The sequence below is a fragment of the Sebastes fasciatus genome, chromosome 1 (assembly GCF_043250625.1).
Source record: "Sebastes fasciatus isolate fSebFas1 chromosome 1, fSebFas1.pri, whole genome shotgun sequence".
Lineage (NCBI taxonomy): Eukaryota > Metazoa > Chordata > Actinopteri > Perciformes > Sebastidae > Sebastes > Sebastes fasciatus.
The window spans coordinates 31,503,207-31,522,141 of NC_133795.1; the positions used below are offsets into that span (position 1 = coordinate 31,503,207).

Consider the following 18,935-nt stretch of genomic DNA (forward strand, 5'->3'; position numbering starts at 1 on the left):
TTTCTTTTGTTGCCAGGCTGCTGTCATTTTAGATTTGCCACCGACAGCTGATTTAGACTTTAGGCGACCTAAAAGAGGGGTCGCATCAAAAATACCGTAATGTGACTGCTGCTACGACCCACAATTGACCTGACAAAACCTCTGTCAACTCTCCCCTTTGCTGTTGGGTTATACATGTACTTATATGCTACGTCTGTTCAAAGGTAACATTACTATTGGTGTCACAATCTTCTAAAACACATTACATTGTATATAGTCAGAGTTACTACCAGGAACTTTCATTTTGTGTTGATTCTGGCGGTCCCTGTGGACAAAAGTGGTAGTGTTTCCGAGCACCAGAGTCCCTTTAAAAAAACCTCTCATTTTACTGCAGCTGGGTCTGACAGCCTGCCCAGCGCCTTCCTGGTTCTGGTTCTCCCATGCTTCCCTTCCCCTCCAGCGGGCCCAGCAATACAGCCTGGGTCTCCAGCAGCGTGGTGTCGGTGTTGGCTATACCGACGAGGAGCCACTGCTGCCGGGCGCAGAGCTCTCCACCTCCTGCCGGAGCTCCGACTACAGATCGCTGCCGGTTCCCTTGTATATATTATCCCTGCTTCATGCCGCCCCAAAGTATGTTGACCTATGTTTCTTTTTTTCAAGCTTGTCCGACCTAGCAACAGTAACTAAGGTGGGGGGCGGGACTTAGGATCAGTCAATTACAAACCAGCCAATAAGGAATATGACACAAAATGTACCATGGATGTATTAAAAGAACTGGATACAGGATTCCAAGATGGTACCAAGTCATTGGAATGAAAATTGTTTGCTAAACGAAAAACAGCTTACAGATACAGATACAGATAGCTTTATTTATCCCCGAAGGACAATTCAGTTTCTGCAGTCCACCGTGACATATACACATTCATACTGCACAATCATCAATGACAGAGGGAACACAGTAGGTGGTATATATATGGGGAAGTGCAGATCAATAAAAGTACAAGAATACAAATATTCGCAATAAAAACAATAAATACAAGAATAAAAACGAGACGAGATAAAAGAATAAAGGAATAAATAGAATAAAGTGCCAAGAGCCTACGTTGGCATTATGAAGCCCAAGTGATTTCCTCCATATCCCGCTCACTCACACTCCGCCCATAGAGACTTTACATCGCAGTGACGTCACATGCATTCTCACTTTTCTCTGCATAATGCTACCACTAAACATTTCAAAAGCAACATTTCATGTTGCCCTCTTTGCCATGGCCTCACAATCTCCTCTTCCTCTTAAAGATTTTTTGAAGTATAGTGTTCATTCAATACACAATCTGATATACACTAAAAAAAAAACAGTGTGACAGTGTGCCACTAAGATGTTCTTATCACACAGTCTATAGGTGCTTTTAAAGCAACAAGTTATCATCCTGTCATTCACTAAATTCTTCAAATAAACTCTGATAGAGCTTCATCATGAGTTTCAGTCCTCAGTCATGAAAGTTCAAAATAAGTGACGATAGTTTGTGTTTACTACTGGAGAGCACAAACACACACAGAGCGGCTACACATCTCTCAGAGAGCCTGTTGTTGTCCATGAAGGGAGTGGAAACACAAGAGCCCTAAAGTTTGTGTGTGTGTCTGTTTGTGTACTTGTGCGTATGCATGTATGTCTGTGTTTTGTTAGTGTGTATGTGTGTGTGTGCATAAGTCACTGGGGGGGATAAAGAGCCATTGTCTGCAGCTGGTGCATCCCCCACTCCTCCTCTCTGCAGCTGTGAGGAAATCAAACGCTCCTCTTTTCCCCCTCTCTGCTGCTGTCACAACCTGCTGATGCCTTATTAGGTCATTCATGGTGAAACGTAGTGATGACCCAGAGCAAGCAGGTACACCAGCACCATTGAGCTGTTGCAAAATGTAAAAAAAATCCTACACAACACATCATCATGACACCCAGCATTAATAATAATAATAAACTTTATATATACAGCACCTTTCAAAAGAGTTAAAAAGTGCTTTCCATAAGAAGTATAAATTAAAACAATTCATCACTAAGAAAAGTACAGAGGATTGGAGAGAAATAAAACAAAGTGTGAGGAAGAAACATGTTGTTTTGCCCAGTTAGTGCCCAAAAGGCCAATTTTCAGTTATGAATGTGTCCAGTAATTGATTGGTAATCAAAGGTGTGGAGGTGTGAGTGAATTATGGATGAAAGTGTGAAAATAGTGAGTGTCAGAGATAGATGAATGGTGGTATGGAGGATCAGTGGGAAATGAACCAGAGTGACTTATTGCACATGAGGCCCATATTTCAAGCATCTTTGAGTTCCAGGAAAGCGCTATTTAAGTTGAATTTATTATTATTATATTTCAGAGTTACACGTCTATCCTCAGGTAATTCATTAAAACACTGAGTGCATCTTCGTGCATTAACAATAATACATGAACAGGATGGTAAGAACCTACAGTACAGGTTACTGCTCATGAACAAGTAATTAGTTTTTTTAATTGTCTGCCAACTCGCCAACTCAGAAAAGAGGGAGCCTTTTTTTTTCGCCTTTAGATCAAAAGCAATAGTGCTGAAAGAGCTAACAGTGTTTACCTGAGGGGGAAACCGTTGGTTGGGTGCTATACGCTTCCGTGATGATGCCGTGGGTCGGGACGGCGTTATCAGCTGTAACCGCCGTATGAGAGCAGTGCAGAGCGGCGACTGTGAGCGAGCCAGTGGGGCACAACAGAGAGACTAACATGCAAGCGCAGCCGGCCCGGCTATGTAAACAAAGCACAGAGAAGCTCGTATTAAAACACACACACAGAGGGAGAGCGACTTCATTCTCTGCTCAGGTAGACATTACTCCTCTATATCTTTACATAGACAATAGATGTTTGCTGCTATATTAATACTCTGGATATCGAATTTAGCACCTTTAATACAGAAGTAGCGGCTCCTCCCTCTTTATAACTCGACATAACAGTCTCACCACATGGGCCATTTCTCCGGAGCTTTCGATCTTTTACATCAATTGCAGATTTTAATCAGCAGATGGGGTTGGAGCGGCTGTCGAGGGAATGTAAATGTCCAAATTTCTATTTTCTCTGAGATGAACACGAATAGCCGACATGAATACGTGAACATATTGTCTTAAACGTTGAGAATGAGAGTTAATTATTCACCCTGGAAACTATCTCAACTATGGTCAAGAATAGAGTGGTGCAAGAATGAGTCAGCATTTTAGCACTTCTGGTTCCCTCATCTGGAAGTCGATGGGTTTTTTGAATGTGTTTTTAGTGAGCTGCCCAAAATAAAGTCTGTGGTAAACACAAGCTTGTTCTACGATATAAAATACATCAATAAAGACCCCACTCAGGAATTTTTAAGCTTGTATATGTCTTTTAAAAGCCAGTTGCTATCATCATCTTCAAGCATCATCATCATCATCATCATCATCATCATCACGCCAATTCGTCTGCTTTTACAGCCTCATTGTGTGTCGTGCTCATGCAAACATGGTGTAGTTTGTTTATAGCCTGATGTTAGCTTTTGACTTCTGGCAAATGCATTCACACTTCAAACCACATAAGTGATGTTCGTTTGTGGAGATTGTTTTAGGGAACAAAATGTATCGTAAATGTTTGTTTGCCACTGGAAAATCTCTTTGGCTTTTTGTAGAGGGAACCAGTGCGATGCTAACTTCCGGGTAGGCCTACAAAAAATACGTCGTCGTTGGAGCGCTCTATTAACAATCAATGATGAAAGTGTTATTCAAGATTCACAAGAAAAATGTATCAAAGACATATTTACAACCAAACTCATAAAAGACAAGAAAATGAACCCAATAAAGTGATGTGCAGTACCTCGGATAACCAGGTGTCCCACTTTACGAGGGACTGCACAGCATTTTTATCCCTTGTCCCACGTCCCACATATTGAGACGATGTCCCACATTTTCATTGGCTCTAGTTTTCAAGAGTCAAACCACTGCAGGACAGATGCTTTTTGAAAATCTGTCTTTTATTCTACGGCTGTGAAGAAAAGCAGGGAGGGCTGTCATCACGGGGATGTGTTTGCTGTCAAACTATACAACTATACATGCATGGGTCAAGTGCAGGTTGACCTGTCACCGTCTTTGCAACGCTATGCCCAACAGGGAAAATTGCGAGTCACCGCAAACTCACAAGTTATGCAGATTTAGGCCGAATATAATGGAAACTACCACAAAGAAAAGGAAAAGGCAGCAACAACAAAGACTGTGAAAACTACTTATAAGTATTTATAAGCCAGTGGAAGGCGATGCTCAGAGTTTTTTTGTGAAATTTGCCAGTTATTTTTCAATTTCACATGAGGGGGAATATGACATGAAGCGACCCAGTTCATGCGAGTCTCACAAGAAACGTGCGGCTCAAAAGGAGATGTGCCGATCTATGGATGCATTCGGGCAAAGCTTAGAGATGTTACAAAATAAGGGGCAGAATAGAAATCCATCATCATCTGCAACCGCTCATCCCGTTAGGGGTTGCGGAACGGCTGGAGCCGATCCCAGCTGACATTGGGCGAAGGCGGGGTTCACCCTGGACAGGTCGCCAGCCTATCGCAGGGCTGACACATAGAGACAGACAACCATTCACACTCACATTCACACCTACGGGTAATTTAGAGTCAACAATTAACCTGCATGTCTTTGGACTGTGGGAGGAAGCCGTAGAACCCCAGAGAAAACCCACGCTAACACAGGTTTTCTCCAGGTTCCTCCCCACAATCCAAAGACATGCAGGTTAATTGTTGACTCTAAATTGCCCTTACAGAACATGCAAACTCCACACAGAAGGGCCCCAAGGATTTGACATGCGACCCTCTTGCTGTGAGGCGCCAGTGCTAACCACTGCATCACCGTGCAGCCCCCAGAATAGAAATGTTTATTATTTAATTTAGGTAGGTAGTCTACAATTATGATATAATGATTAAATAATGTCTATCTAAATTAAATATATATATATATATATATATATATATAGAGAGAGAGAGAGAGAGAGAGAGAGAGAGATATTTATAATAATTTACAGTAAATGTCTATCTAAATTAAATAATAATTTAATTTAGATAGACATTTACTGTAAATTATTATAAATTATTATTTAATTTAGATAGACGTTCTCAGCCGTGTCCCACATTTTCCCACACAAACATACTCTTTGTCCCACATTTGGTTTGTTGAGATCTGGTCACCCTAACAGTATACCATGAACACAACATGCAGGCGTCCATGTATAGAAATTAAATAGTGACTTTTCTTGGCAGATTAATAATAACTCTATCTATGCAATATATATATCTATGATGCAATATACACCTCAAGTGCAACTTTGTTTACATTTCTTTATTACATCTACCCTACCTGTTTTACAAGTACAATTACCTGTTTACATTACATCTATTTTTATATTTTATACTTCTAGTGTAACACTTCTGTTTATGTTTATTTATTACATCTACTTTACCTGTTTTATATTGCTTTATAACTGCGTGTGTGTTTTATACCTGTTATATGTTTTATCTGCCTCGTTTAGTCTTGTCAAGTATTTGTTTTAAAGCACTGACCGGAAGTGGCAACTGTGAATCTCGTTGTATTTAATACGATGACAATAACGCTTTCTATTCTATTCTATTCTATAAAATGGTGAAAAATGTGGATCAGTGTTTCCCAAAGCCCAAGATGACGTCCTCAAATGTCTGGTTTTGTCAAAGATATTCAGTTTACTGTCATAGAGGAGTAAAGAACCCAGAAAATATTCACATTTAAGAAGCTGGAATCAGAGAATTTAATCTTTTCTTCCTTAAAAACATTACTCCAACCAATTATTAAAATAGTTGGTGGTTAATTTAATAATTGACAGCGAATCGATTAATTGTTACCTCTAGTGTAACACTTCTGTTTATATTTATTTATTACATCTACTTTGCCTGTTTTATTTACTTTATAAATGTGTGTGTTTTACCTGTTATATGTTTTATCTGCCTCGTTTAGTCTTGTCAAGTATTTGTTTTAAAGCACTGACTAGAAGTGGCAACTGTGAATCTCGTTGTATTCAATACAATGACAATAAAGCTTTCTATTCTATCCAAGTGAGTCAAATCATGTGTCATTCAGAACTAGAACCATATACTGTAGTGTAGGCTATATATCAATGAATGGATAAGATGAATGTAGTGAACACACACAGCCTGAGAGCTGCATGGTGTGAATCTCTCTAGCAGCTCTGCACCTTTAAATCTCTGCTCCTCCCTCGTCTCAGTGACAAGCCCAGCAGAGCCTCTTTAACGCATCCAGTGGAGAGAGATGACTAAAACCAGAGGCAGGCGCTCCACCTCCACCATGGGCCAGCATGTAATAAAATGACAACAATATAATAATCATCATGGGGCTTTAAGCGACAGCAACTCGGACACTAATATCTGGGTAAAGTTGGAGCTAGAGGAGGCTCTCCAAATGGACGTCGATGGACTGGAATGAAACCTCCACTTCTCTCAGACTGAAGGAAGGAGGAGAAGAAGAAACCTCTGCATGTTCAAGTTTCCTGCTCGGTGCGTGCGTGTTGGATGTATGTGTATCTGGAGGAAGAGTGGTGGCGGAGGCTTTGGCGGCTGCGGTGAAAGGAAGTTTATCACCGTGATTTGTCTCCTTTTTTTCACGTTGCACCATCAGGGTTCAGGCGGATTAAACACGTTTCCCTGATGAGAATCAACCATCCGCGGAGAGGCTCTGTGATCGTGACTGTGCTGATGATGTCGAGTAAGACTGTGGAGTGGCTGCAGGAGGAGCTGGAGTCCGGCTCCGGGTCCGGCTCCCTGCTGCTGCTGGACTGCAGAGCACACGAGCTGTACGAGTCGTCGCACGTCGAGTCGGCCATCAACCTGGCCATCCCGGGCCTCATGCTCCGCAGGCTGAAGAAGGGCAACCTGCCCATCCGCTCCATCATCCCCAACAACGAGGACAAGGAGAGGTTCGTGAAGCGCTGCAAGACGGACGTGGTGGTGCTGTACGACGAGGCGACCGGAGCGGCGGAGCGGCACCAGGAGACCTCCTCCACCTCCGGGCTGCTGGGCAGCTCCGTGCTGGGGCTGCTGCTGCACAAGCTCAGGGACGACGGCTGCAAGGCTTTCTACCTGGAGGGTAAGAGAGCAAGACATCAGCATGGCTTTAAAAACCTCTCAAAGCTCTGCTTTCTGTGTTTAATTCATAAAAAAAACTGCAGTTTAATTTCACTCTGATGTAATTAAGTGAGATTGTCCTGATTATTACAGGATGTGGCTGCTCTGAAGGTGTTATCACCAAAACAGTAAACAATCAAGGCTAAAAACAACATAAATCTTATGATTCATCTGGTATAGGATCATTTAATGAATGGATATATATATTTGCATGTTCGATCCTGTTTCTATGGGCTCTTTGAAGAGGGTCACTTTCACCAAAACAGTATAAACAGTGAATATAAATCTTATGATTCATGTGGTATAGGGTCATTTAATGAATGGATATGTATTTGCATGTTCGATCTGGGCTCTTTGAGAAGATATTTTGGAGAGAAAATAAAAGGCATCTTAACATTTTTGCAAGCCAGCCATATCAATATAAAACGTTATTACAGATGTTAAATAGCCTGTAGGGACTATTCAAATAAATCCAGCTGTTATCATCAGTCTACAAAAAAAAAAAAACTGCAGTTTTAATTTCACTCTGATGTAATTAACTGAGATTGTCCTGATTATTACAGGATGTGGCTGCTCTGAAGGTGGCATTTCCACCAAAACAGTAAACAATGAACACTAAAACAACATCAATCTTATGATTCATAGGATAATTTAATGAATGGATTTGCACGTTCGATCCTGTTTCTGGGCTCTTTGAGAAGATATTAAAAAAAAAGGCATCTTAACATTTTACAAGCCAGCCATATTAATATAAAACGTTATTACAGATGTTAAATAGCCTGTAGGGACTATTTGACACTAATCCAGCTGTTATCATCAGTCTACAGACTAAAGTTTGTGTCTTATTTATTATTTATGAACTATAATGAGGCAGCTTTATCTATTATTACAAAGCATAGTATCACAGTTATTATAATGTAAAACACATCTCTCACAGTGAAGCCACAATGAACTTTGACTGAGCAGTTCCTTCATTTATTATTATTATTATTATGATCGTCTTATTTTTAATCCTTATTATTTGGACAGAATTAAATTATAGGTTAATCTAAAGTGTCCTTTTGTCGCAACCGTCTATAAGAGCTGTGTCAAAATATGTTTTCAATTAAATACTGCAGAAATGGCCCCGCCATGTTGTGTTCCTTCAGGAAAAAGATTGCCTGTTTTTTTTTTTCATGAATGAACAGAGAAACGAGGAGACGACGACGCACTCTGATGAATCTCCCATCACAGAGAATAAAACAAATAGCCAGACACACACGGGTATAACATGTATAAAATGTGGTAGCATTAGAAGATGTGGACGTGTTTGATTTATTGATAATCCTAGAAATGTTTGACTGGAGTCACAATCCGAGCTGCCATTCACAAAAAGTCCACTGAGCTGAGTGGTGAGTTGTTGTAGCAGCAGAGCAGAGCTGGCTGTCCTAATGCTGCTCATTCTCCCCATGCAGGGCTCAGCTTTTCTCAATGGACCACATCTGTCCAGCCTGTTTGCTTAGTCACAATGACATAAATATCACCTTATTCTCCTCTTATATCTCTCACATTCATATGTGATGTATAGTGGTGCATTAAAAAATGGCATGACTGCAATAACTGCACACAAAAATCAATTCAATTATAAACCCGTATTATGATATAATCATAATATTTATGATATAAATTGCAAGTTTAATACTGTTTAAGCTGTTTTAATCTATATATGAGTTCATGACAAAAGGTATATAAAGTGATTTCCTTTGGATAGCCTCCACTAAACCCCTACCTGTATAGCATGTTATGTAATTCGAATATTTATTTAGAGTTGTAAAATGTGTAATATATTTTTCTGTTTTATGGCTTTTGCTTATTATTTATTCTTTTTTTTAATAGTCAAATTGATCTAGTTATTTTCTTAATTTCTTTCTAATTAATTCAATTAAATAAATAATGTCAGTTAATTAATCATTCAGGTTCATGATGAACCTCTTGTATCATGCAGACTTGACATTCAACTGCCATTTTGTGTTACACAACCTTGCCTGTGGTTACGTGTGCAGGGCACATTTGTGTTATACAACCCAATGAAATGATTTTCTTTGGCTTTATCCTGATATTGACCTTTTCCCCTGTCCGTTCTCTAGGGGGCTTCAACAAGTTCCAGTCGGAGTACCCCGAGCACTGCGAGACCAATTTGGACTGCTCCTGTCCCAGCAGCTCGCCGCCGGCCTCCGTCCTCGGCCTGGGAGGGCTTCGCATCAGCTCCGACTGCTCGGACGGGGAGTCCGACCGCGAGCCGGGCAGCGCCACAGAGTCGGAGGGCAGCCCGCTCCCCAACAACCAGCCGGCGTTTCCCGTCCAGATCCTGCCGTACCTTTACCTGGGCTGTGCCAAAGACTCCACCAACCTGGATGTGCTCAGCAAGTACAACATCAAGTACATCCTCAACGTGACGCCCAACCTGCCCAACATGTTCGAACACGAAGGGGACTTCAAGTACAAACAGATCCCCATCTCCGATCACTGGAGCCAGAACCTCTCGCAGTTTTTCCCCGAGGCCATTTCATTCATTGGTGAGTAAAGGCGGAGAGAATATGTACTGTAATGTTAGAACAGCAACGTAACCATTATTTTTATTATCGATTCATCCAAGGTGTCATCTTCATGTGTCCAAAACCCAAACTATCATACATGACAGAGAAGTAAATCTGCACATTTTTGAGAAACTGGAACCAGCAAACATCTGGTGTTTTCTTGCTTGAAAAGATATTAAATGATCATCAAAAGAATTGGTGAAACCAATCAATCAATCAGTCAAAAATAGTGAAAAATGCTCATCATAATCCCCCAAAGGCCAAGTTGACATCTTCAAATTGCTTGTTTTGTCCAAACAACAGTACAAAACCAAAATATATTCACTTCACTATCATAAAACTAAGAAAAGCATCAAATATTCACCACTGGTTTTTGCTTAAAAATGACTTAAATGATCAACCAATCAATCTATTACTTCAGCACTAGTTGTGTTATGTTAAGTGTATCCTCCATTACTCCCTTTGCCTACATTTATCCTAGATGTTCATATATCATATAAAAGAAAAATCTTTCTGCTAGTGCTGCAACTAACAATTATTTTCATTGTCGATTAATCTGTTGATTATTTTCTCAATTAATTGATTAGTTGTTGTCAGAAAATGGTGAAAAATATTGATCAGTGTTTCCCAAAGCCCAAGAATGACGTCCTCAAATGTCTTGTTTTGTCCACAACTCAAAGATATTTAGTTTATTGTCATAGAGGAGTAAAGAAACCAGAAAATATTCACATTTAAAAAGCTGGAATCAGAGAATTTTGACTTTTTTTTTTTCATAAAAAAATACTCAAACTGATTAATCGATCAGCAAAACAGTTTGTGATTAATTTAATAGTTGACAACTAATTGATTAATTGTTGCAGCTCTACTTTCTGCCAAATAATAGGTTTTGTGGAAAAACGTTTAAACAGAATTGGTGGGAAATTCTCTTAAAAATGTCTTCGGTGAGCTGCATTTAGACATCCAGCTGGCTGTATTTTACTATTCCTGATTAAATATGAATTCAACATCACAAAAGGGTTAGGGTTAAAGCAAAGTTCTGAATAAAACATGTAAATAGATTCTTTGAGAATTGGGTCATACCGAAGCCACAAGAATTTGAGCCCCTCATCTCGTCCCATTTCTCAGTATTTCCCGTCATTCCCCATCATTCCCTTTGACTTAATTCCCAGAGAGCGAGTAAATTCCCTCTCTGATGAGTCAGTGGGAACCAGAGAGTGTTTGTCTTAGATTGTCCAGACCCCCTGACACTTTTCTTTATTTTTTAAGACTGATGTTTCATCTTAGGTGGGAAGAAGTGTGACATATGCCAGAGCCAGAGGTCGTGGCAGATTTGGGTCACGCTGATGTTAAATGCTGCTGTCTGGCTGTCTGTAATGTGCAGGGATTTCATCAGGTCTTTTTAGTAACAGCAGGGTAATTATGGGTAAAGGAGAAAAGCTCAGGCTGAAAAGGACACCCAGATATGACCTTACAATGTTCTGTTTTAAACCGTGGATTCCTTAAATATCTGAAATTATTGTGCGAACGTATAGAAGTGGAGGAATGTGATGTTTTCTGGCATTTTAACAGGCCGATAAATGGATAAATTCTTGCGTTATAATGCATCTAAAGCACAGATAAAGTGACGTAATGCTGCACAATGTGAAGATCGGTTCAGGACAGATTAACCACTGGATACTTATTTGACTCCTGAGTCTTGTATAGTTGTGGAAAGTGAGCACACATCACATATAAATTTAATTTGGCATCCGCTTGGCAGCCTGAGCTCGTGAGCCAACTGACCCCAATCCTACAACAAGAGATGCAGGCAGAGAGAGTGAGGAGAGGCACAGAGAGAGATAAAGGAGAGGATGAAAGAGAGAGAAGGGAGGAAGAAAGGAAAGAAGCACTTAACTCTCGCGCTCTAATGGCCTGCAGTGATGCAAGTGCAAGGGCTCGTAACTGATAGAAGGTGGATGGATGTAGCCCGTTAATAATGTAAGATGGTTTTTTTTAATTCAGGTTTTTCTACAGACTGAGAGCAAAAAAGCAGAATGAAACATGACTTTCTGCTGTCATTGAGAAAAGTCGTTCTGGAATAAAAAATATAGTAAATGGTTAGAAAGAAAGATCTAATTCTCAGCTCTCGTGTTATGACCGGGTGGATGACGTTCAATGGAGTTATATAATATCGTTCTATAACTTTCTGTTGCACAAATGATTCTAATTTAGTTGTAATTCAATACTAACACAATATGCTATTGTTTGAGTTATAGATTTTGTTTTTTGTTTGTTTTACACATAAATTCAACATGCTGTTTAATACGCTAAAACACTATGTGAGATATTTTAGTATGTCCAAAACCTTAGTATGAAACCAAGAGTACGTGAATTGCAGAATATTTAAGTAAAATTGTAATATTACAGTATGCAACGCTGGACACTACGGCGGCATAAATATCCCACAATGCAGTGCGGTAGTGACGACAACGTTCATAACGGACGTTGACGGACAGCTCTGTAACATCAATAACACTTCAGTTTAATTTTAAGTATAACATTTCAGTTTGCTAGGCGTAATATATATTTTAAATTAGTTCAGACTTGATTCCCACAAACCGTCGTTTTGGTCACATGAGGTTGGCACGGGTTGCCACGGTTACACGTCTCCAACCGGCAAGGAGGCTCTCAGGAAGTGACGACGTAAATTACTGCTCAGTGTGTCCAAGAAGATAAATACTACTGTTTATTCACACGAGTATGTTAAATGATAGTACACGTATTGTGCACATATTGAGTATGTAGTGCAGAGTGTGTGATTTTGGACGAAGCCATAGTCTCATGTAATAAAAAACACAGCCCATTGCTCCAGAAAATGTGGTTTTAAGCCGTAATTATTTTTCTATAACATTAAATAGTCATGACTAAATAAGAAATAATCAAATATACAGTTAGTAAAAAAAATTATTTATTTATTCACCCATTTGTGCCCGCAACTGACATTTTTAATTTCCTTTGGTGGAAGTCTTCTCTGGGCTTGCCTCAGCACAAATGTGAAGACATTTTCAAAATCTGTCAAACCGTGAGTTTTTCTTATCATGTTATTTTTAGTATTTGGGCACATGATGGGACTACAAATAATTCTCCTCGCCCAAATACTAGATATAGTATGATAAGAAAATGTCTGTATATCAGAAACTACAAGGAGCACAATCAAGTATTTGGTATCTATGAACACATATGTCGTGTAAAAATATCATATGGAAAATATTTAATCAACACAATGTTCGCGTTTTTCCTAATTTTTAAAAAATCCGGAAAGTGTGATTTTTCATGTGATCTAAGTGATCAAAGTTGTACTGCTAGATACTTGCCCAAAGTGTGTCTGTGCCAAATTTCAATACTTTTGACCAATCAGAACAAATGTTGTGGCATTTTTTCCTCATCAAACTAAATATAGTCTTTGGACACAAATAGGTTAAAAGTTTCACAATCAAAGAGTGTTCTGGCATCACGTTTTTCTACCTGAGCCAGCATGAAACCAGTGAAAAGAGCACATAGAGAGAAAGAAATGCAGAAATATGTTGAGTGAAACCAAAACTGTCCCAACTTAGGCAGAAAATTGTGTGTTCATGTAGGATCCCATCGCTCATAGTAACAAGATTATTGAGAAAAATAGGTTTTCAGACCCTTTTAACATAGGTTTGCCAATTTTTATATGTGATTGATATTCTGTTATTCATCGTTATATATGATATAATATAATAATAATATTGTGATGTTCATTGTTTGTTAGCAACCCCATTAGATGTAAACAACTACTCTTTTAGAGGTCAGTGTTCAAATATACAGTATAGTCACATAGATACTGTAAATACAACAGCTGCAATATCACCATTAACAAATAATAAATCTCAACTCATAAGCACACCCACACAGCAGAGAAACAAAATAGAAAAGAATACTTATTCTGCTTATTTATATTGTATATACCTGTTTTATTAGAACAATCCATAATGTCAGTAAAATTGTAGGTCAGAGAATCTACAGACTTTTCCTTCTGGCTCATTGATAATCTGAATGCTAACATGTATGACTGAGTAGGTTTTAACAGTAATCTAATCCTCTCTCATGCTTCCCTCTGCTTGTCTCGTTCCCTCTCTTCCGCAGACGAGGCGCGCTCAAAAAAGTGTGGCATCCTGGTGCACTGTCTGGCCGGGATCAGCCGCTCGGTGACCGTCACGGTGGCCTACCTGATGCAGAAGCTCAACCTATCGCTCAACGACGCGTACGACTTCGTCAAGCGGAAAAAGTCGAACATTTCTCCGAACTTCAACTTCATGGGCCAGCTCCTGGACTTTGAGCGGACGCTGGGCCTCAACAGCCCCTGCGATAACCACTCGACCTCCCCGACGCACGAGCAGCTCTTCTTCACCACCCCGACCAATCACAACGTGTTTCAACTGGACACGCTGGAGTCAACATGAAAATTAGAGGGGGGACTGTCCCTTCTTTTGGAGGGGTTAAAGGTGGTGTTGTTACCATGATAACAAGCGGCTGCACTGGAGGGAAGCAGCCGGTTTTAATGAATGTTTTAGCCTCCCGAGGCTCGTTGTCTGAGAGCCTGGCCACGGAGCGGCGTCGGAGAGGCAGGGAGGTCACAGATTGCCACGTTAAAAAGGGGACGGGGTGATTTTGAACCCACAGGGCGAACTGACAAACGGGTTTACGGTGGCGTCCTCCTCGAGAGTTGATCGAATTGGAGGGCGGAAGAGTCCCGATCAACTTGTCTTGTCACAAAGAAGAACCGAGGAGACTTAACTGACTGAGAAACTGAGCGAAGGACGCAGCAGGACAGACAGCTTCATACAAAGATAGGAAAAATCTACAGCGCTCGACTTATGAGACAACAACATCCTCTCTGTCTTTCTGTCTCGGCTCTCGAGCCGAGCTGACTGGTGCCAAGTGGAGAACCTGGGATTTACTTGTAGGAAATCTCGCTCTACTGAATGTAGAGTTTTACAAAACCAAGGAATTAACACACACGCACACACAAAGTATGTTTGTACTGTATGTATGTTAACGTACATAGCAGAAAAATGTATGGGCAGTTCTTAACAAATTCAGTATGTCTATATGCATTTTTGTATATTTTTGTGTACATTTACGCACAAATCTATACCTTATATAAATATATACACGTAGAAGTCGTATCTATCCAATCCAACAATGGCTCAAGAGATTGTAAAACTAAAGAAAAGGAGAATGGGTGTGGCGACGCCAACAAAGAGGAGCGTTTTTGTGATATTCCTAGTTGTCTTTTTTTTTTTTTTTTTAAGTTTTGTTTTTCATTTAGGTTCGTAATGACCTAATGCAGTTTGCACAGTGGTGTAGCCATTGACTTGTTGGCACTTGAAGCCGGTGCTGGAAGCAGGCGGATAAAGAGACATTCAGAGACGAGGAGCGGAGAGGAGAGGCCAGTCCCAGGCTGCGACGAGTCCCGACAGCTGCACGGCGGAGTGGGGAGGGAGCAGGAACTGGCGCCCGAGCAGAGGTGGAGGTTCAGGGGGTTAGAGGGTTGGGTTAGGGGCAAAGAGAAGCAGCGGGTAGGACCGAGAGCATGGGAGGTGAAGACACTACAGTAGAGTTGACATTTGGCCAACTGTTTTCAAGTTCCCAGTTCCTACTTCCTTCCCCGTATGACTGTTCATCCAGTTGCCTTACAAGAAGTACCAGTTGTTTCCACCAGCTGTTTTGACAAGTTCAGTTAGAAACTAAACTACTGAACTTCCCTTGGTTATTTCATCACAGCCATATTGTGTAACTGGTACGTTTTTTGACAAACTGGTTTCTCACAGCTCTGACGTTTGTACTTTGAGGCAGAGACTTAAATGAGAGAGGATGGATTCTAAGGCAGAGTTAACATTTCTGAGCAACTTTTTGGGGCAGCTTATCTTAGCAACCTTGGGCAAAGGAAGTGCCTCAACACTTGTATTACCTTACTTATTTTTGCCTAAGAGGGAAATTGTTCAGTTTGTTGTCCTATCTTAGGTCCTGTGATTGTACCCTGGGACTGGCCTCAGCTACAGACTGCACTTAGCTACTTCGATAGCTTCACGTCCCTTAACTGCATTGGGAGAAAACAGAAGGTCTTTCTGCAAAAGGGATCCCCCATTTCGTCAAAGAGTGGATTCACCCTTAAGCCTTGGGTATATGAAAGATATATGAAACACAAATTGATATAAATATATATATTATAGAGCTAATAGTAAACAGATCTATATTATTTTGTATACCTGAGCATGCTGTGGTACTGTATGCTCTCTAACAGTAGACGTAACCACGGGTTGGATGTTGCTTTACAGGGTGGGAATATGAATGATGAGGACCGTTTTTTTAACTGCTGTTGCTGCTGAACACAGCGGTACACAGCATGTGGTTAAAGAGTTTTCTGAGATCCTGTCCACATCAAAAGCACCTTAACAAGAAAGACTCCAAAAATATGTGCAAAGGCTGCAAGTAGTTGTCTGTTTAATGTAAGTTTCCTCTTACGAGTGGAGCAACCCTGCAGCACTTAGACTTATGGCAATGTTTGAAGGTACATCGGGAGCCATGCAAGAACATTTTCGTATTCTTATCCCAAATCTCTCTTTCTCCTTTCTGTGAGGGTTGCTCGTTAAAAGTGTTCAAAGTCGGATTCAGCCGGTAACTGCACAAACGCGTCGTAAATCGCTCGTTTCAACCTGATTATTGCCACCCGTTCATGAGGACGTGCACATTCGCGAGTTGCAATCGTTCCAAAATCAACGCTTTAAAATTGCTTTATAAGGCTTAACTGTTTTGCTCCATTTGTGGGCAAGTTTCATTCATAAAAATGTAAAAATCAGAACGAATCAGCAGATATAACAGGGGAAAAAGGCAGATAACTACGGTTGTCTACACACTCTACTGTGACAGAAATAAGGCAGGAATGATTTGATATAAAATCAGAAAGAAAATATATCGATACACTTGAGTACCGCGATATTTTGTTTTGCGATACTGTATAGATTCAAAAACACTGTATTGATATCTAATTAAGTATACACGCAAAGATTTGTGGCAGAGAGTGGTACAGATTGCCAAAAACGTAGTGCTTTGATGTCGGATGTTAGTCAGATATCGCATCCCCACCCCTGTATCTTAATACGTATTGTATCGCCAGATTCTTGCCAATACGCCGCCCTAATAAAAAACATCATGACACTGGAATCACATCTCCTTTTAGTTTTAAGAGTGATGTCGTTGGTCAAAACGTCACTTGCTCGCACGTGACACTTCAGAACAGATCTGTTTGTACGAGCGGTGCTTGCATAAGGCCCATTGTTCACAGCGAACTACAGAGGTTTGGTTTCAGAGCGGCGATGTGGACGGGGTCTAAACAGAAACAAAGAACTGGGTTTCAGAGGGGAGCAGTTGAGTCTGAACAGGGTTGGTTTTAGCTGGCCTTATATAATCTTTCTAACTTGTTTCTAATGCTGACTGTTCAATACTTTGTATCTCACTTTAGAAAAACGTTGTGTAAAAAGACAAAATGAAACGTTTGTTTATCTGTTATTTGAATCAGAACATGGTAATAATAGACAGCGAGCTGTCGTTACCGAAACGGGTCACACAAGGTCCTCTTTGTTACTCTGCAATATATCAAAACACTTTTTTTGCAGTATTTTGTAGATCCAAGACCTCAAAATTTTTAAAATCTTCTTCTTTTGTACTATATCTATTCTATTATGATTATACAAGATCCAGCTCGATATGGCTTGTGGACTGAAGTAATATTTCACCTGGGGTGTCCAAAACGTATAGGGCCGACGTGCCCATTATCAACTTGAACGCGGCCCTTACTAACGCACACACACACACACACACACACACACACACACATATTGCTTCACAAAGCTGTGGTTCAGCATGCCAGTTATGTTTCACAATAGACGATTACACCACCCGGCTTAAACAATAACAAGGTCTATTTCCGTTTTGTTTTGATATAATGTGCTCTATGCTATTCCTGTGGCCTTTCAATATGAATATATATCTAAGTATATATATGTTATGAATTAATATGCAAAAGTTGCTCTCCTATTATAGCATCAGAGATGAAAATAATGCTACCATGCTTGAATGGCCTTCCCCACGTCTTTAGTCATACCCAACTTAATAATAAGAAAAACGACTCGATCATTCGCACCCTAGGATTGAAATCTATTTCAGTACGGAGCTTTTCTATTTAAAAAGACATTTCAAGCTGTTTTCTTGTGGGATTCTTTTTGTGTGTCTTTGTAACAATGAAAAGAGAAATCTTTTTCTCTGTTTGTAAATTTGCCAGATCACGGGAACGGCCGTTTCTGTGTCCTTAAAACTTGTAGCTACATCTCGGTGAGAATGTGCTCGGGAGGGAACGACGTGAGCGGAGCGAGAGAGAGAGGTGTGCGGCGCTAAAATACAAAGTGAAAGAAAAAGTGAATGATTTTAAAAATGTTACCTCAGTGAGGAATTTTTCAGGGATTTTTTTGACAATGCATCTTGCATCGTGTTACAGCTTCAAACACACGTTGAATAGCTGTTTTGTATTGTGCTGTAAACAGTTTTTAAAAAAAGATGCAATCTGTCTGTGTATAAAAACAAAGGGGCATGTTAACCGGGGCAGTTTCACCTTTCTGTCGACTGAAGGAGACACGATGGACCCCTACAGTATGTATTGTACAGTATATGGAAACAACACAAGACATGTTTATACCGCAAATAAATATTGAAATATTTTTTTCTTTAACACCTGTTTCCTTTTTTATTTCTTACCATAAAAAAATTACACTTTAAGTAGTAATTACAAAGAATGTAGAGGAATTTGTCATAATTATATCGATCAATATTGACAATTTCCATGGTACAGTATTTGTTGGATTATTTTTGGATTGATTGATTTAGCAGGTTGTACTGGAAACCAATGGTTCCCAACCTGAGGGACGGGATAAATATGATGGGTCGGGAGGTGATTAACAAGATAGGAAAAGCAGAAAAAAACATTTTCTGCTACACAAAGTAATGTTTATTTAAACTTTCCTCTAATATAAGAACATTTTAAGTGTTTTTACAGTATTTGTCACCAATTATTACTTCTCTTATTAAGACATTTTTATTTTTACAACTGTGTTTTAC

The 18,935-nt window shown here is 39.9% G+C and overlaps 1 protein-coding gene across 1 annotated transcript; it reads left to right on the forward strand.

The window, feature by feature from the left end:
• Positions 1–6,288: 6,288 nt before the first annotated feature.
• On the forward strand, positions 6,289–18,549 carry dusp7 (dual specificity phosphatase 7). Its single transcript, XM_074643273.1, has 3 exons — positions 6,289–7,144; positions 9,309–9,737; positions 13,908–18,549. Exons 1-3 carry the CDS (start codon positions 6,706–6,708, stop codon positions 14,222–14,224), a joined length of 1,185 nt encoding a protein of 394 aa, XP_074499374.1. The 5' UTR covers positions 6,289–6,705; the 3' UTR covers positions 14,225–18,549.
• Positions 18,550–18,935: the final 386 nt, after the last annotated feature.

Bases quoted from the DNA above. Each gene is read 5' to 3' on its own strand.
- dusp7 (XM_074643273.1), top strand. From the start codon at position 6,706: ATGAGAATCAACCATCCGCGGAGAGGCTCTGTGATCGTGACTGTGCTG. The intron at 7,145-9,308 runs GTAAGAGAGCAA...TCCGTTCTCTAG, and splicing joins CAAGGCTTTCTACCTGGAGG to GGGGCTTCAACAAGTTCCAG. The intron at 9,738-13,907 runs GTGAGTAAAGGC...TCTCTTCCGCAG, and splicing joins CGAGGCCATTTCATTCATTG to ACGAGGCGCGCTCAAAAAAG.